The sequence below is a fragment of the Gorilla gorilla genome, chromosome 16 (genome assembly GCF_029281585.2).
Source record: "Gorilla gorilla gorilla isolate KB3781 chromosome 16, NHGRI_mGorGor1-v2.1_pri, whole genome shotgun sequence".
Classification (NCBI taxonomy): Eukaryota; Metazoa; Chordata; class Mammalia; order Primates; family Hominidae; genus Gorilla; species Gorilla gorilla.
In genome coordinates this window covers 84,471,356-84,490,343 of record NC_073240.2, presented here as the reverse complement: position 1 = coordinate 84,490,343, position 18,988 = coordinate 84,471,356, and the positions used below count along the sequence as shown (strand labels likewise).

The window sequence follows — 18,988 nt, the reverse complement described above, 5'->3', positions numbered from 1 at the left end:
AGGGACTGAGCTAAGCACTTTACAGATATGATCTCATTCACTCTTTTTTTTTTTTTTTGAGACGGAGTCTCACTTCTGTTGCCCGTGCTAGAGTGCAGTGACGCAGTATCTTGGCTCACTGCAACCTCTGCCTCCTGGGTTCAAGTGATTCTCCTGCCTCAGCCTCTTGAGTAGCTGGGATTACAGGCATGTGCCACCATGCCCAGCTAATTTTTATATTTTCAGTAGAGACAGGGTTTCAACATGTTGGTCAGGCTGGTCTTGAACTCCTGACCTCAGGTGATCTACCCGGCTCAGCCTCCCAAAGTGCTAGGATTACAGGTGTGTGCCACCACACCTGGCCTCATTCACTCTTCTTAATAGTCCAAAGAGATATCCCCACTTCGTAGATTAGAGCACTGAGGCTCAGAGAAGTTAAAAACTTGCCTGTGGTCACAGATAGTCAATGGTAGATCCAGGACTTAATGCAGGTCTGAGTCTAATACTGATGCCTTTACCCTATATTCCTTCTGCCATCCTAATAAACTTTTTCATTTTCTATACTCCAGGCCTTGTCCATATTTTCTAATTTTACATAATTATACTCATAGCACAGCTGTAATTCAGATTATTTTACAAACTTAACTTTATATCCTAATACACATCCCATCCACCAAGTCTTATTGAGTCTACCTCTAAAATATCTATAATCTGTAATCCACTTCCCTTCATCTCCACCCTTATCTTTTGTCTAGAGCCTCTTAACCAGTCTCCACGTTTTACTCTTGTCCCCTTCTTATCCCCTCTTCTCCCAGGAGTGAGTGATATTTTAACAATATAAACCAGATCACGGCATTCCCCAACCCATCAGTGGGTTCTCACTGCATTTGAATAAATCGCAAATCCTTAATCCGGCCAAAGGGCCCTGCATACTTCACCCATGCTTTGCTAAGCTCACTGCACTCTAACCACACTGGGCTTCTCCCAGCTCTTCAAAACAGCCTGATTCTCTACCACCTCAGGGCCTTTGCAGTTTCCTCTGCTTGGAACCCTCCCCTCATGCTCCCCATGACTGATGCTTCTTTGTCTTCAAGCCTCTTCTTTTTTTTTTTTGAGATGGAGTCTCACTTTGTCGCCCAGGCTGGAGTGCAGTGGTGCAATCTCAGCTCACTGCAACCTCTGCCTCCTGACTTCAAGTGATTCTCCTGCTTCAGCCTCCTAATTAGCTGGGATTACAGGCATGTACCACCATGCCTGGCTAGGTTTTGTATTTTTAGTAAAGATGGAGTTTTGCCATGTTGGCCAGGCTGGTCTTGAACTCCTGGCCTCAAGTGATCTGCCTGCCTTGGCCTCCCAAAGTGCTGGGACTACAGTCATGAGCCACCACACCCAGCCATCAGGCCTCTTTTTAAATGTCTCTTCAACAGGCCATTCCTGACCACCCTCCTCAACCTAAATTAGGTCTCCTATTCACACAGATCGTAGCTTATATATTTGTGTGATTATTTGATTAATACCATTCACACAATCTTATAGTCCTATGACAGAAGGACGTCTGTTTTGCTGAGCACTTTATGCCCAACACAGTGCCAGATACACAGCAGGTGATCAACATTTATTGAAAGAATAAATATATTTCTATGTTACTATATAGGCTTCACAAATATAATGTAATAGCTGCATAATACCCGACAGTTATCCCTTTAATTAATGGCTTTAATAAGACATTTGTTTCATATGCAGTTGAAAGAACTGACCTTTTATGGTTAGAAGAAAAAAAATGTTTGAAGCCCCTGGACCAGCCATACCAGAAATCTGAGCACACTAATAATAACATTATGCATGTACATGGTGAGCCTAATTTTGCTGTTGAAAGTAAAAATACAGGCCGGGCGTGGTGGCTCATGCCTATAATCCCAGCACTTTGGGAGGCCGAGGCAGGCGGATCACAAGGTCTGGAGATCGAGACCATCCTAGCTAACATGGTGAAACCCCTTCTCTACTAAAACTACAAAAAAGTAGCCAGGTGTGGTGGCATGCGCTTGTAGCCCCAGCTACTCGGGAGGCTGAGGCAGGAGAATTGCATGAACCCAGGAGGCAGAAGTTGCAGTGAGCCAAGATTGCGCCACTGCACTCCAGCCTGGGCAACAGAATGAGACTCTGTCTCAAAAAAAAAAAAAAAAAGAAAGAAAAAGAAAGAAAGTAAAAATACGTAGATTATAGGTTTTGAAATCAATTTAGTAGGTTATGAGCAGTACTGCTTTTAAAAATAGAACAGAATGGGCCGGGCACGGTGGCACACGCCTGTAATCCCAGCACTTTGGGAGGCTGAGGTGGGCCGATCACGAGGTCAAGAGATGGAGACCATCCTGGCCAACATGGTGAAACCCTGTCTCTACTAAAAATACAAAAATTAGCTGGGGTGGTGGTGCGCGCCTGTAGTCCCAGCTACTTGGGAGGCTGGGGCAGGAGAATCGCTTGAACCTGGGAGGCGGAGGTTGTGGTGCCCTGAGATCATGCCACTGCACTCCAGCCTGGTCACAGAGCAAGCCTCTGTCTCAACAACAACAACAACAAAACAGAATGATGTCTGAATGCCTGCCTGGCAAGTGAGAGGATAAAGATTGTTTTATATAACTTTTTGTTTCTATTTTATATCGATATACCTATAGACATAGTATGTATGTGCTGAAGTATGTACCAGGTTGCAGGTTGTAGTGTAAAATATATTTCTTACTGTGGATTGTAGTTTAAAAAAATGAAAAACTCGGCCAGGCACGGTGGCTCATGCCTGTAGTCCCAGCACTTTGGGAGGCCGAGGCGGGTGGATCACGAGGTCAGGAGATCCAAACATGGTGAAACCCTGTCTCTACTAAAAATACAAAAAAAAAAAAAAAAAAAAAAAAGCTGGGCGTGGTGGCATGCGCCTGCAGTCGCATTTACTGGGGAGGCTGAGGCAGTAGAATCGCTTGAATCTGGGAGGTGGGGGTTGCAGTGAGCCGAGATCGCGCCACTGCCACTGCACTCTAGCCTGGGTGAGCAGAGTGAGACTCCATCTCAAAAAAAATAATAATAAAAATAAAATAAAATAAAAATGAAAAACTCTGATTTCAGTGGCTTGCCTTTGAAGTTATTCGAACACTTCAGAATCCTCAGGTATTACCTGATAAATGACTTGTTCAGTGTTCTACAAGCTCACTTTCCTGATATTGCTGATTACTAGGCATGGAGGATTTGGAAACTCCCAAGATTATTTTATTTTTTACAAACTTATTTTTTATTTATTTATTTATTTTTTTGAGACAGTTTGGCTCTTTTCACCAGGCTGGAGTGCAGTGGCATGATCTCGGCTCGCTGCAACCTCTGCCTCCTGGGTTCAAGCGATTCTCCTGCATCAAGCCTCCCGAGTAGCTGGGAGTAGCTGGGACTACAAGAGCACGCCACCACACCCGGCTATTTATGTATTTAATTAATTAATTTATTTATTTTTTGAGACGGAGTCTCGCTCTGTTGCCCAGGCTGGAGTGCAGTGGTGCGATCTCGGCTCACTGCAAGCTCCGCCTTCCAGGTTCACGCGATTCTTGTGCGTCAGCCTCCGGAGTAGCTGGGACTACAGGCGCCTGTCTCCACGCCCGGCTAATTTTTTTTGTGTGTGTGTATTTTTAGTAGAGACGGGGTTTCACCGTGTTAGCCAGGATGGCCTCGATCTCCAGACCTCGTGATTCGCCCGCCTCGGCCTCCCAAAGTGCTGGGATTACAGGCGTGAGCCACCGCGCCCGGCCAATTTTTGTATTTTTAATAGAGGCGGGGTTTCACCATGTTGGCCAGGCTGGTCGCGAACTCCTGACCTCAAATGATCCACCCACCTCGGTCTTCCAAAGTGCCGGGGTTACAGGCGTGAGCCATCGCGCCCGACCTGTCCCTTGACTTTTTTACTGTCCTGAGATGCCAGGCTTATGTGGGCAGTGTGTTCTCAGCAGAAGATGATCCCTTGGAAGGCCCGGGGGATGAAGGTTAGGTTAGTCCCAGTGCCAGCCTTTGGTAGAAACTCAGGACCTGATAGGTAGAAAGGCGACAAAGAGAGCCTGCTCTTCTTCAAGTTCTACTTTTGCTATCCTAATTCCCCTCGCTCTAAGGATAAAACCAAGCTTGATGAAGCCGCCTTAAAACTGCCCCTTCAAGTGGGAGCCCTCATCTCATTTTTATCCAGGAAAGAGCCCAGAGCATCTGCCGCGGCCTGTAGGCTGTTCTCTGCCACGCTGGCTTCCGGAATTTCACGGTGGCGGGTACCTTAAGGCCACTCGGCCGGGCAACTGGCAGGAAGATGAAGGTGGGCTTTAAGGAGGAGCACAGCTATGCCCATCTCAGACTCTGGAGACCCGAACGAACTCTAATCTGAATGTGTGACCTTGGGCAAATCACTTACCCTCCCCAGGCCTCGGTTCCCTTATCTGCAAAGTAAATGTAGCCCTAAAGTCCCTGCCAGGTGTGAATGGGACTTTAAGTCCATCAGGCAGGATGTTGGTGGCACTGCGCCAGGCCCCCGGGTAGGCGTGGGGCGGGGGCGCGCCAACGCGGGGCCGGCACCAAGGACTGGGTGGCCCGGGAGAAAAGCGGCGACTGCGCGGCTGCGCGGGGGACGGCGCACACACTGCTGCGCCCCCCGCCTCTTGGCTCGCTGCCGCGGCCCGGGGGCCACGAGGTTACGTAAGGAGCGGGGCGGGGGTAGCGGCCGGGGAGGGCGGGGCGGGCACCGCCCCAGCGCGGCCGCCCAGCCCGCGGCGGCCCAGCCCCCGCCCGCCCGCGCCTGGCGGCGGTGGCGGCAGCGGCAGCAGTGGCAGCCGCGCAGCCCCGCGGAATGGAGCGGTGCCGGGGCTGAGCCGGGCGCGCACGGGCCGCCGCATGTGCAGCGCGGGGAGCGGCTGCCGAGCGGGCGGAGAGCGAGCGCGAGAGGCCCCGCCGGAGCGGCCGCCGGAGCAGCGCCGGAGATGGGGTGAGTGAGCCCGCGCCGCGCGCTCTCCGCGCGCCCCTCCGGAGGGACTGCGGGGCCGCGGCTGGCGTCCCCGGGCTCGGAGCCTCCCGGCGGGCCGGCCCCCGCCTCCCCAAGCCGGAGCGAGCGCACACTCTGCGCCCGGGAACCTCGGGCCACCTGACCCGCGCCCTCCGCCGGGGCACGCGGACACCCAGCAGGGGCACCCTGGCCTGGGCGCGGAGCCCGTGGCCCTTCCCCTCCCATACAGCCCGGGCACGGGGGCACCTGACGGGGACCGGTGCCCTGGCCGGCCTCCTGCCTCGGCCATTCCGCGGTCTCTTCGCCCCTGGGCGCAGTCAACTCCAGGGCCTGTGTGAGTCTAAGCAGTTTGTCGTTCTCCACGTTTGGATTTATTACAAGCAAAATGGAAATCGAAGTTTTCCTGGAAATAATCAAATAATAATAAACCTCCAGCGTAGGAATAGTGAACTTTGGATCTGCTTTGAGATGCTGAAGATGATGGAAGTCTATAAGGAACCTAGGTGAGGTTTCGGTCTTTGAAACAACTGAGTAGATGCTCAGGAGGGAAGTTGAAATACTCTGTCGAAGTGACTAATGCTTCTGAGTATATAAAGTAATTTAAGCTTTCCCCTCGGCGTCTCTCTGAGCAGTAGGCTCTGTGAGTCTGGGAGCCACTGTGCTAATAGCACAATAACTCCTTACATCTGCTCACCCTATTTGGGCACACGTTGACGGTTTGCCATACGTATTCAGGGGACACTTATGTCCACTTTACAGATGAGGAAACTGAGGCCCAAAGTGGTTCGGTGACTTCCCCCAGGCTGTGTAGCTGATGAGCATTTGTGTAGCAGGGGTGGCCTTGCCACTGCCTGACGTGGGCATGGAGGTGGGTAAGTGAACCAGAGTTCCTAAATCTCTCTGTTCCCTGCTGCTGAACCCAGCATTCTTCCAACAGCCCTTCGCAGGACTCAAATGCTTCTGCTCCAAGGGTCTAGAGATCTTGCTTTCCTGTTTGGGATGGGTGGGGCCTGGGAAGGCAAGAGTGCAGTGGAAGGAGCAAGATTGTCCTGGTGCCCTGGCTCAGCCCCGCTGGGTCAGTGGCTTTCTTGCACCGTACTCCAGGTTAAGTTTCTGGAGTCATTTTGCCTGGTGAGTCTTAGCCATGGGAGCTGCAGAGTGTGTGAGGGGATCAGAGGCAGGCCAAGAGGAATTTTGAGGAACGGAAGTGTGAGGGCTGTGGGCCAACATGAACGGGACATGACAGAGGTGGGTGACAGAGAGGAGGAGGCGAGATGAGCAGCGAGGGCTGAAGAAGTTTGCTTACATTTAGGAGATTTCACATGAACAGCAACTGTGGGTGATTTTACCCAGAGGCACCCAAGTTGGCAGGCCGTATTTCTGTAACATTTCCAGTGAGTCCTCAGTGGACTGTGAAAAGGCTGATCTTTGAGCAGTGAGAGCCTTTGAGGTTCTCAGATTTCATACTTTAAAAAAATGTACAGGGAAAAAGGAGTTGGCAAATGTAAGGTCTCAGAATGGAAGATAAAAGGGATCCGGTAATTTTAACTCTCTTTCTGGCCCTCCCTCCCCCTGGCCAACACAAAACCAATCCACCATACTTGTGTGATCAAAAACAAGTACTGAAACTCTGTGGTTGAGATCAAATAGTTCTGTGGAAATGAAAATGTTTACTCATAAAACCTTAAAGAAAATGTCAAAAAATAATTTTTGTTTGTGGAGAAGCAGGGAGGAGACACTTGGGGATTTTGTTTAAACACAGAATATGTCTTTCATGTAATTTTAACATCATTCGATAAATGTATATATTACTCACTTCTCGTAGATAAAGGCTGGTTTGTAACTCCTACCTACCTCTGCCATTTTTAATAGATCCATGTCTTCTATTATTTATGTGAAAATACAAGCCATGGTCGTAAATTGAGATGCAGCTAAGGGCTGGGGAAGCAATTCAGACAGGAGGGTGGAGGGAGCCATTTTAACTGAAAATAGAACCAATGTCATCCTTTCTGAGAGTTGTGTAGGATGGACGGGGAAGAACTTTTTGAAAGGGCAGCTAGTAGAAAACCTTGCTGCGATCCTACAGCTTCGTCATGGCTCTGCTGTGTAGACAGGACTAGGATTTAAGGGAAAAAAAAACAAACTATCTGAGTTTACCTCCCCCCCACTTGAGATGCTTCTCCTCCCTCAAATGTTCACTACCATTTTCCACTTCTCTTCTGCGAAGTGTTCTGTGTTAAGTGTGGTCTCTCCAGTGAGTTTGTGTTCTTACTCCCTAAGGCAACTATTTCATACCTATTCCCCTTTCCAGACCTCTCCCCTTCCTATGCACACCCCGTGGCTTCCCTTTCAATTGACAAGATAGGCACCTTTGACCAAGGGAATGTCTTCATTTTGCCACCACCTAGTCTAGTATGCAGCTGCTGCTACCTTCTCCTACCTGCCTGCTGTGCTGGATGACCTGTCCCTCGTCTCTTCCTACTAGGGGCCTCTTCTTCTGGGGTAGCCTCCATTCCATCCCTTCCTCTTCCCATCTTTTCAGAGATTGTCTCTCCTTCCTAACCACCTTTCTCTCCAGGGTCTTCTCCATCAGTATAGGAGCATACATCTGACCAACAGAACTTTCTGCACTGCTGGAAATGTTCTGTATCTGCGTGGCAGCCACCAGCACATGTGGTTATTGGACACTTGAAATGTGGTTGTTGAGACTGAGGACCTGAATTTGTAACTTAATCTAAATTTAAATAGCCACATGTAGCTAGTGGCCACCATATTGGATAGCATAGCTTTAGTTTCTCTCATCTTAAAAAGGAGCTCTCCCTCCCTCTTACATCCCTCTCCTGTTTCACTTCTTTGCTCTTCTTCACCTGAAAACACCTCAGAAGATACATCCAAACCCACTGGCTCCATTCACTTTCTCCTGCCATTTGTTCACTCTCCATACTCTACAGTCTTGCTTCTGCCTCACCTCTGCACCAAAACTGCCAGGGTCTTGGGTGACCAGGGGGTTGCCAGATCTCAGCCTCACCTCACTTCACCTCTCTCTCAGCAGCATTCCTAACAAATGACCACTCCCTCTCCTCAAAACAACACCCCTCTCAGCTCCTCTGGCCCCACTGTTTCCTGCTTTTCTTCTTACTCCTAATCATGGGGTTGCCCAGGGACTGGTCCTGGTTCCTTTTCTCTGTCCACGCTGTCTTCCTAGGTAATACTGTCCCACCTGCAACTCCTCCCCACCCTCCCATGGCTTCAAATGCCATCGATATGCCCATGATGCCCACACTTTAATTTCTAGCTCAGATCTTTCTTGGAGCTTCTGACTCTCGTCAATACGTGGAGCTCTTGATATGCCTTCCAGCTCTCACCTTCCTTCCGTCTTCCCCATCCAAGTCAGTGGCCCTACCATGCACTCATTTGCTAAGAGTCATGTTTGAGTCCTCTTCCCAACCTCTCACATGCAGGCTATCAGTTTGTCCTGTGCGTTCTACTTCCGGGATATATCTGGAGTGCATTCACCTCACCCCATAGCCATAGTTCCCACTCTAGCCACCATCACGTCCTTCCTAACAGGCCCCCCAGTATCCACTCTGGGTTGTCTGCAGTCCATTTTTCACACAGAAGCCTAAGTGACCAGCTTTTAAAATCATAAATCAGATCATGTCATTCCCCTTTTTAAATACCTCCCGCTGACCAGGCGCTGGGCGCAGCTCCCCCTGCCATGCTGCTGTGCCCCTCACTGTGTTCTGCTAACATAGATCTCCTTTCCTTTTCTTGCCTTACCTGAGATCCTTGCACTTGCTGTTTCCCCTGCCTGGAATTCTCTTACCTTCCTCTTTCCTTTCAGACTTTGGCCTCAGGGTCACCCCTTCAGGGTCTTTCCTGCCATCCTGTCTAGAGCACCCACCTCCAGAACTATCTAACCCAGCCCCTTTTCTTTTTTCTTTTTTTGAGACAGAGTCTCCCTCTGTCACCCAGGCAGGAGTGCAGTGGCACGGTCTCTGCTCACTGCAACCTCTGCCTCCTGGGTTCAAGCGATTCTCATGCCTCAACTTCCTGAGTAGCTGGTATTATAGGCATGTGCCATCACACCCAGCTAATTCTTTTTTTTTTTTTTGAGATGGAGCCTCTGTCTGTCGCCCAGGCTGGAGTGCAGTGGCGCAATCTTGGCTCACTGCAAGCTCCGCCTCCCGGGTTCACGTCATTCTCCTGCCTCAGCCTCCCGAATAGCTGGGACTACAGGCGCCCGCCACCATGCCCAGCTAATTTTTTGTATTTTTAGTAGAGACGGGGTTTCACCGTGTTAGCCAGGATGATCTCAATCTCCTGACCTCATGATTCGCCTGCCCCGGCCTCCCAAAGTGCTGGGATTACAGGCATCAGCCACCATGCCCGGCCACACCCAGCTAATTCTTTTGTATTTTTAGTAGAGATGGGGTTTTACCATGTTGGCCTGGCTGGTCTTGAACCCTTGGCCTCAAATGATCTGCCCACCTCAGCCTCCCAAAGTGCTGGGCCCCAGCCCTACCTTTGTTTCCTATAATTGCTCACCACAGCATGCCAGTAAGCATGCAGGTGTTATTTACTTATTTATAATCTGTCTTCCCCCAGTAGCATCCCAAAATGATAGGGCCTTATCTTTTTCACCAGTGTATTCCAACACCTAGCACAGTGCCTGGCACCAAATAGGCCTCCAGTAAATAATTTTTAATTGAGTTAATGCTTGAATGTTGTGGGCAGCCTTGCTTGGATGCTGGCCTGGAAGTTGTGATAATTTTTGGGTTAACTTTTATATAGCTTGCTTAATTGGGAGTTGCAAGGGCCAGGAGAGAAAGAGATCACATTTGGATGCAGCTTTCTTTTAACATTAAAGCAAGCCATTTAGCTTTCATTGTGATGTGGGTTAATTTTCGGGCTGTCTGCTGTCATTTGAGTACTGGAGTTGTAAATTACCTTTTTACTCTCCTGCAAAAGACTAACAGAAAAGCCAGCTTGTCTACTGTTGTGACTTTTAGCTGATTTTGTCAGTGTTTACAAATAAGATCTACTGTATTACTGTTTGGCTTCATTTTACACTCACTTATTTTGTTCAGCCAAGATTACCTTGCCATGTACAGGTGCCACAATCTTGGTTATCTAACACTTCAGGCTGCCTTTTGGTACTCTATACCGATTTACTTTCTTTTGATGTTCATTCATTCCTTCTTTAATTTTCCATTCCCCCTGAATCACACCAGACTCTGTAGTTCCAACAAATTATAGGGCTGTTCTTTGGGGTTTGAGTTGACTACAATAGATACAGTCTTTCAGATATGTTGAGGTGAGTTTGTCTTCTCTTGGTCCTGTGGGTTTGTTAAACTTCACTTTCTAATGTTCCTTCAGTGTGTACATTGGTAAGGCAGTTGGCAAGTGCTGTAGGGATCCAGAGATGAGCAGACCCACTAGTTAGTTCCTGCCCTTGGGGAGCTTATATTTTGAAAAGGGAGATAAACTACATACACAAGTACCAGCTTTATATGTGAAATGCTGTGAGAGTAAACACAATGTTATAGTCCATTGGGTATCACAGGTGGTGGTGGAGGGGTGCCCATCTATTTGGGGAATTGAGGAAAGATGCCGTGGTACATTGTGGGGAGGAGAGATGCTGTGGTACACTGATGGTTACACAGCCATCCCTCTTAGTATCCGAACTGGAAGAATACACAGAATTTGGAATGGAGTAGGCACTAAATGAGTAGATAGTGAATGAGTGTGTAAATAGGTGTGAATGAATATTCTCTTTCGGTTGACTTTCTTTGTTTTTGTTTTTTTAATAAAATACACAGTTTATTACATAGCAATAGGATAAGGAAGGGGACTAGAGGATGTTGCAGTAGGATAGAGATTTTAGATGGGGATCCAGTTAGAAGACTTCACTGAGAAGGAGGCATTAAAGAGCTGAAAGAAGGAGGAGAGTGAGCCATGGAGGTGTCTGAGGGAAGTGTTCCTGGCAGTGTGAATAGTGCGAACAGCAGGTGTAAAGGCCCTGAGGCAGGGGCATGCCTGGCTTGTTCAAGAAATAGTAAGGAAGCTAGTATGGCTGGAGCAGAGTGAGCCAGAGAGAGCACAAAGGTGAAGAGGTCAGGGAGGTAGCAATGGCCAGACCAGTCTTTGGGTTGACTTTTACTTTGGGAAGATGCCATCATTCTTGTTGGAAACTGCCCTGAAGTTTCTGGTCCAAGGGTTGTTAGGAAAGAATAAAGGCATGTTTGCTGCTCGCACAGTTCGCTGGAAATATCAGGGCCAAGTAATTCTGCTGAAGCGGGACGCTGAGCAGAGCACATGGTTTATTTTTGTCGAATAGACTCAGCGATTTGAGTAAATTATTAGGTTTCTTTTCTGGAATGGCTCCTGAGGAACTTAGAGTTAAATGTGTGGTGACCCTTAGCAGATTTATCAGACCTCATCCATTACCTTTATTTCTAGCTCAGTGTGATGGCCCTACCCTTGTTTTGTCTTTACCCTTTATCATCTACCACTTTTTTTTTTTTTTTTAATGTTTTTGAGACAGAGTCTTGCTCTGTTGCCCATGCTGGAGTGCAGTGATGCGATTTCGGCTCGCTGCAACCTCCACCTCTTGGGTTCAAGCGATTCTCCTACCTTAGCCTCCCGAGTAGCTGGGACTACAGGCGCCTGCCACCACGCCCGGCTAATTTTTTGTATTTTTAGTAGAGATGGGATTTCACCTTGTTAGCCAGGATGGTCTCGATCTCCTGACCTCGTGATTTGCCCGCCTTGGCCTCCCAAAGTGCTGGGATTACAGGCGTCAGCCACCGCGCCCGGCCATCTACCACTTTTTTTCTTTTTTTTTTTAACAAAAGGAAAATAGCTTTGCTTTTTTCTAATTATAAAAAAACTACATGTTTATACTGAAAAATAACAGCATAAAGAAGGAAGTGAAAATTACTTGTCATCCCACGTCTTAGGGATAACCTCCATCAGCATTTCAATGTCTGCCTTTGTACTTTTTTCCACGTATATATGTCTGTGTGTGTCTAGATGTATGTCTACATAGAGCAAGTCTATTTTTAACAAAATGCAATCATTTTATACATCTGTCTTGTAACATAATTTTTCCAACTTAAAATATCTTGAGTGGACATCTTTACATGCCAATAACTATAAAAATACCTCATCATTTAAATCCACACCTACTTTAATTTGTCATTTTGCTAAATCTTATACATCTTTGTAAACCTATTTAAATCCTTTCTGGAACAAGACAGGCTCTTTTTTTTTTTTTTTAAGACATTTTAACAATTTCTTAAAGCAGTTGTTTGCTTTAAATGAATTACTGAAGGAAAGAAATGGTAGAGGAGACCAAGATCACAATTAACATTGGGTAATTTGCAGTGCCTGTGTCATTTGGGTGAGTCATGGCTCCTTAGTGAATCTTGGTAAGAACATCAAGGATTCATCGTTGTTGCTAAGGTTGGTTGGTGGACCGAGACCCAGCTGCTCAAATTGTTTCTCCTTGTTTGGAAATATCAGGGCCGAGTAATTCTGCTTTAAGACTTGGATGAGAAGGCTCTTTGCAAGCAGGAAGCACCCATGCCCATACCTCGAAGGCCCCCTTCTGCTTTGAAGGTTCTTTGGTGTATATCACACCCCCTCCTTCAAAGAGAATTCCCCCAGTGAGCCAGTTGGCAGGGATGTATACAAAAGGAAGGACATTATATTTCCTGTTTTAGTATGAAGGGAAATTAAAAATTAAAAAAAAAAAAACCGTGGGCAAATCCACTGAAATGTCACCACAGCCTGCACAAACATCTAAAACCTTTGGATAAAGAACTTCTCTTTGATACACGGGGTGGGGCTGAGGGCAGGGACCCCTTTTCCATTTGACAAGAAAAACTTTCTTCACCTTTGTCAAACGTGAACAGCAGTCAAATAGCATATTTACAATAGAGAAAAGGCATTTTTCTGAATGTTAGAAATCTGTGGTGTATCAAGTCCTGACTTTGTAGATCTTGAGAGTTAGACTTTGTTTTTTCCCCCCAGGGTGAAAATAAATTGAGCAAAAAGAAGCATTGTGAGGAATTGGGGCAAAAAGCTTCTAATTTGCATTGGTTTTGATCCACTGGTCTTTTAAGCACTGCTTGTTATGTCTCTGCATTTTCTAGGTATTGCGCACACAGACTGCCCCCAAGTCGTATTTATAGGTTTGGAGGTGAGAGCTGGCATCATGATCCAGTTTCCTAGCGGGGTGCGTTTTGTGTGGGAAGAACGGCAGGATGGGAGCCTCTGAATGCATGATGAAGACTCCAGTAGTTCTGCCACCGGGATGCTGTTAGTCATATGGGTATCATTCTGGTAGAATTTATTTAAATTATATTTCAAATTAGCTTGTTAGAATAAAAATATGCTTGTGGGGAACACATTTAGACATTTGTCAAAGACTAGAGAGATTTAAAAAAAAACATTTTTATTCATAAGCCTGGTTGATAGTCTTATTATTATTCCTCTGAGGAATTGGAGATGGTAGAGTCCCCACCCCTGTGCAGACAAGCTTAGGATGAGGCTTTGCCACTAGCCAGAGGAGTCAGGGTGAGAGCCGTGTATTAAAAAGAAGCTCTTGAGTACACAAGTGGCTCCCAGTCAAAGGAGGGCCGAAGTGAGGGCGGGTCCCAGCTATGCAGGGGCTCTAGGAGGCCCCTTTCTTTGCCCTGCCTGGGGAAATCTCTATCCAGATCACCAGTGAGGGGCAGGCCAAGTCCAGTCTGCCTTTAGTCCTCCTTTTGTTCTGGGGGTAATCTTGTCTGTGGGTTATGGGGTGGGCGGTATCCACAGGATCCTGATGAGTGAGGAATATTGCAGACCCCACTGCCTGGGCAATGGATCCTTTTTGGGATCTCTAATTGGGAAAGCTTTTAATTGGAGTTTTTAGATAAATGGAAAAACGAAGAGTTGTTTTAGCTTGTGTCCTGTGGGAGCTGGTGACAGAGTGGGTCCTCGTGGGGAAAAGGAATGGAGCCTCTTCCAGGATGCTCCAAAGACAAGGAAAAGGAGCTCCCAGTGGAGGTGGCATCAAGACATATTTCAGCTCACTTGGTATGAGGAAGAGCTCTCTAACTCCTCCAAGTGGACTGAGCATAGACTCAGCTGTCTCAGCTGCATTGTCATGGAGCACCGTTGGTTGTGGGAGCTGGGAAGGATGGTTAAACACATACAGCTCAAGCCCCAGCCCTCCTCACCCTCACTGGCTGTGCGAGCTTAGATGACATTTTTTCTCTCTCTAAGCTTCACTGTCCTCATCTATTAAATGATTGAGGTGATTAAATAGAAAATGTGTAGAAAGCATTTAGCACAATGCCAGACACATAAATAGTAAATGATGGCCAAGTTTATCATCATTATCATTACCACTGCCATCATTTCTTCTTTGGGTGGGAAGTTGGCCCTTTGGGCACCGTCTGGAGTTAGGTGGTTGGGGATGACATGTGCTTCCATTCCCTCATCCTTAATCCCCTTGGGTACTCTCTTGAGTCTTCAGCCACTGTGTGGCTGCCTTCCAGACGACCCAGTCACTCTGCTCCCAGTCCTGAGCAGTGCCAGAGTTGGCTTCCAGTCATCAGGTGACTCAGGCAATCTGAGGCTTGCCCTGTGAAATGTTGCCTCATATTCCTAAGCCTCTCAGGTGGTGTGGGTGGAGGAATGTCGCCAGCCAGAGGATCGGGAAGGCCAGGAGAGTGAGCTGACCCATGTATATCAACAAGAAAACCAGTCTGCCAACCCATTGCTTTTACAGGGAGGTGCAAGTGTGGACAAAGTTAAGTGGTTTCTCCCCATTGTGGCATCAGACTAGGGATTTGTGTTGCTGGTCAGGGAGCTCCTCATTGATTATTTGTATATGCATTCGCTCATTCATTCAACAGTGACCTACCTGTATCAGGCATTGTCGTGGGTGCTTGGAACACAGTGATGGACATCGGTGGCTCTAGGATGCTTACAGGCTAGTGGAGAAGTTGGACATCAAGTAAACACTGCCCAATGGATGGGCATTGGAGGATGTTGTACCAGGGGCCATGTGGACTAGTCAGTAGTTTCAGGGTCCCTGTATGTCTCTGGACTCCCATCCTTACTCGTATGGATCTGAATTCCTTTCTGATCACCCTTCATCGGTTCGTCAGCTCTTTTACCTTTCTTGATCCTTTGGCCAATGACCATCACCTGAATGTTGAGTACCTTCTCTGGGCTAGACACCAGGAAGACAGGTCATAAGACAGAGTCCCTGCCTTCCTGAGGGAGATGGCTGGTGAGCAGGTAATTAGGGCAATGAAATAAGCCTGTTATTGAAATATGAACGTAGATAGATGCTTAACTCTGTACGAAGTTAGAGAAGGTTTCCTGAAGGAGGTGACATCCAAGCTAAATCTTGAAGGATAAAGAGGAGTTTCTCAGGCAGACAAAATGAGGAACAGGGCATTTAGGCAGAGAGTGTTGCCTAAGGGAAGTAGTGAAGTATGCAGGTCAAGAACAGGGACCTTGGACCCAGTCTTTGCCTGGCCATTCACTGCCTCTGTGACTGGAGCAATGTACTGACCTTCTTTGAGCTTCCATTTCTTCATCCGTGAAATGAGAATAATAATAGTATTATACCAATGTTGTAGGGTTGTTGTAAGGATTGAATGAAACACACATGTTGATTTACATTAGCTATTAAAAATAGGCAGGGAGATGGAAAAGAATGTGGAGTAGAAGGTGAATGTGGAGAAAGGCTTGGGAAGGTATAGGCATGAAGGAGAGACCTTTGGGCTAAGGTGTTGGGAGTTAATCCTGTGAGTGGCAGGGAGCCAGCCATAAGTGAGGCTGGAGGTCAGGGGAGCAGCTTGTCCTGGTGTTGAAGAATGAGGCCTGACCTGGGCATCAAGCAGTGGGCTTGGAGAGGAAGAGGTGACTTGGGGTGGGCGGCAGGAGCTCACTATACTGTATGGACTTCAGTCTGTAGGCAGTAAGGGAACATTTTCAGTTTTGAAGAGAAGAATAATGCTTGTTTTAGGACTTTTTTTTTTTTTTTGAGACAGACTCTCACTCTGTCGCCCAGGCTAGAGTGCAGTGGTGTGAACTTGGCTCACCGCAGCCTCTGCCTCCCGGTTCAAGCGATTCTTGCGCCTCAGCCTCCCGAGTAGCTGGGATTACAGGTGTTCACCACCACACCCAGCTAATTTTTGTATTTTTAGTAGAGAGGGGGTTTCATCATGTTGGTCAGGCTGGTCTTGAACTCCTGATCTGAAGTGATCTGCCTGCTTCGGCCTCCCAAAGTGCTGGGATTACAGGTGTGAGCCACTGTACCCAGGCAGGAAAACTATTTTAGAGATAGTAATGAAGGGTAGTATGGAGATTGGAAGGAAAGAGACCCCACAGGAACTGGTCACACTCCAGGCAAGAACTGAAGGGATAGAGAGAGAAAGCTGATATAGCAGATTTATATAATGTAAACCTTGCCTTGCTCTGTAATGGATCTGAGGCAGCTTCTAGGGTTATATGTAATACTGTAAAAGAGGAAAACATATGGAAGATTCCAGACTTCTCACTGGGGGTGAGAGTTAGATTTTTTTTTTTGGGAACAGGGTCTTGCTCTGTCACTCAGGGAGTACACTCCACTGCAGTGCAATCATAGCTCACTGCAGCCACGACCTCTGGGCACAAGCGATCCTCCCACCTCAACCTCCTGAGTAGCTGGGGCCACAGGCACATGCCACCATGCACAGCTAATTTTTTTTTTTTAGACGGAGTCTCCCTCTGTCACCCAGGCTAGAGTGCATCTCAGCTCACTGCAAGCTCCACCTCTCAGGTTCACGCCATTCTCCTGCCTCAGCCTCCTGAGTAGCTGGGACTACAGGCACCAGCCAGGCACCAGGCTAATTTTTTGTATTTTTAGTAGAGATGGGGTTTCACTGTGTTAGCCAGGATGGTCTCGATCTCCTGACCCCGTGATCCGCCTGCCTTGGCCTCCCAAAGTGCTGGGATTACAGGCGTGACCCACCACGCCCAGCCCATGCACAGCTAATTTTTTATGTTTTGTAGAGATAGGGTTGCACTATGTTGCTCAGGCTGGTCTTGATCTCCTGAGCAATCCTCCTGCCTTGCAGTTCTTTCATATATAGTTGCTAAATGAGGACACAGTTAAGCTATCATTTAATGAGAACTTGGTAGGTTGGAGTCACTATGCAGAGTGCTGTCTATGCAATATCTCATTTAACTCTCACAACAACCTCCCCATTTTCTTTTTCTTTTTTTTTTATTATACTTTAAGTTCTAGTTCACTGCCTCTGTGACTGGAGCAATGTACTGACCTTCTTTGAGCTTCCATTTCTTCATCCGTGAAATGAGAATAATAATAGTATTATACCAATGTTGTAGGGTTGTTGTAAGGATTGAATGAAACACACATGTTGATTTACATTAGCTATTAAAAATAGGCAGGGAGATGGAAAAGAATGTGGAGTAGAAGGTGAATGTGGAGAAAGGCTTGGGAAGGTATAGGCATGAAGGAGAGACCTTTGGGCTAAGGTGTTGGGAGTTAATCCTGTGAGTGGCAGGGAGCCAGCCATAGGTGAGGCTGGAGGTCAGGGGAGCAGCTTGTCCTGGTGTTGAAGAATGAGGCCTGACCTGGGCATCTAGGGTACATGTGCACAATGTGCAGCTTTGTTACATATGTATACATATGCCATGTTGGTGTGCTGCACCCATTAACTCGTCATTTACATTAGGTATATCTCCTAATGCTATTCCCTCCCCCCTCCCCCCACCCCACGACAGGCCTCGGTGTGTGATGTTCCCCACCCTGTCTCCAGGTGTTCTCATTGTTCAATTCCCACTTATGAGTGAGAACATGCGGTGTTTGGTTTTCTGTCCTTGCGACAGTTTGCTCAGAATGATGGTTTTTAGCTTCTTTCATGTCCCTACAAAGGACATGAACTCATCCTTTTTTATTGCTGCACAGTATTCCATGGTGTATATGTGCCACATTTTCTTAGTCCAGTCTATCATTGATGGACATTTGGACAACCTCCCCATTTTCACAGTTGAAGAAACTGGGCTTAAGAGATTCAGTAGCCTACCAAAGCTGTCAGTCAGGACATGGCAGAGTTGGAAACCAAGCTTGAGCATATCTGAGAGCAAAATTCATGTTCTTTTTGTTGTTGTTGTTGAGATAGAGTCTTGCTCTTTCGCCCAGGCTGCAGTGCAGTGGTGCAGTCTCGGCTCACTGAAACCTCTGCCTCCCAGGTTCAAGCGATCTTCCTGCCTCAGCCCCCCAAGTAGTTGGGACTACAGGTGTGCACCACCACACCTGGCTAATTTTTTTTGTATTTTTAGTAGAGACGGGGTTTTGCCATGTTGGCCAGGCTGGTCTCGAACTTCTAGCCACAAGTGATCCGCCCACCTTGCCCTCCCAAAGTGCTGGGATTACAGGCGTGAGCCACCGTGCCTGGCCAAAATTCCTGTTCTTAAGATGCACTTTCTGGAGACCAAAGCTCCCATGAGAGTCATATGGTGGATGGACTCCACTCTTGGTTGTTAGGATGAGAGAATGCAAGAGGCTGAATTACCATTGACGTGTATGTTTCTAGGTTGTGCGGCTGATAGTGGTGATGTTGACTGAGATTGGGAACATAAGAGGAGATGCAGTTCTTTTGGGGAAAATGAGAGTTTAGTTTTGGGCGGATATGGTGACTTTTCACTTGTCCAGGCTATCCATAGCAAGTATAAATTCAGCTCTAACACTCAACAGTTCAGATAGAGTCAGAGGTACAGATTTGGGAGCCATCACCTCTAAGATGGATTTGACCTTCTAAGGAGAAAGAAAGTCAAGAAGGATAAAGATGGAACTCTGGCCAAGGCCTGCAACTGGAGGGAAGGAAAAGAAGCCGGTGAATGAGGCTGAGAGGTGATGAGACTCAGAGGAAGGCTGGAGGAGAGAGGGGTTGCAGAAGCCAGGGGAGAGGAGGCTGAAAAGGG

General features: G+C 47.4%; 1 protein-coding gene across 4 annotated transcripts in view; it reads left to right on the top strand.

The window, feature by feature from the left end:
• HOMER2 (homer scaffold protein 2) overlaps positions 1-18,988 on the top strand; it is a 147,541-nt gene that overhangs the window by 30,486 nt on the left and 98,067 nt on the right. Inside the window, exon 1 of one of the 4 annotated variants that reach the window (XM_055362837.2) lies at positions 4,757-4,972. The exons of 1 other annotated variant lie outside the window; for it this stretch is intronic. In XM_055362837.2, the coding sequence (XP_055218812.1) occupies positions 4,968-4,972 (5 nt within the window). In that variant the 5' untranslated portion in view covers positions 4,757-4,967. Of the gene's footprint in view, positions 1-4,756; positions 4,973-5,069; positions 5,494-18,988 lie in introns of those variants that run through there. 2 more of the 4 variants (XM_004056676.5, XM_055362836.2) reach the window with 2 other exon arrangements.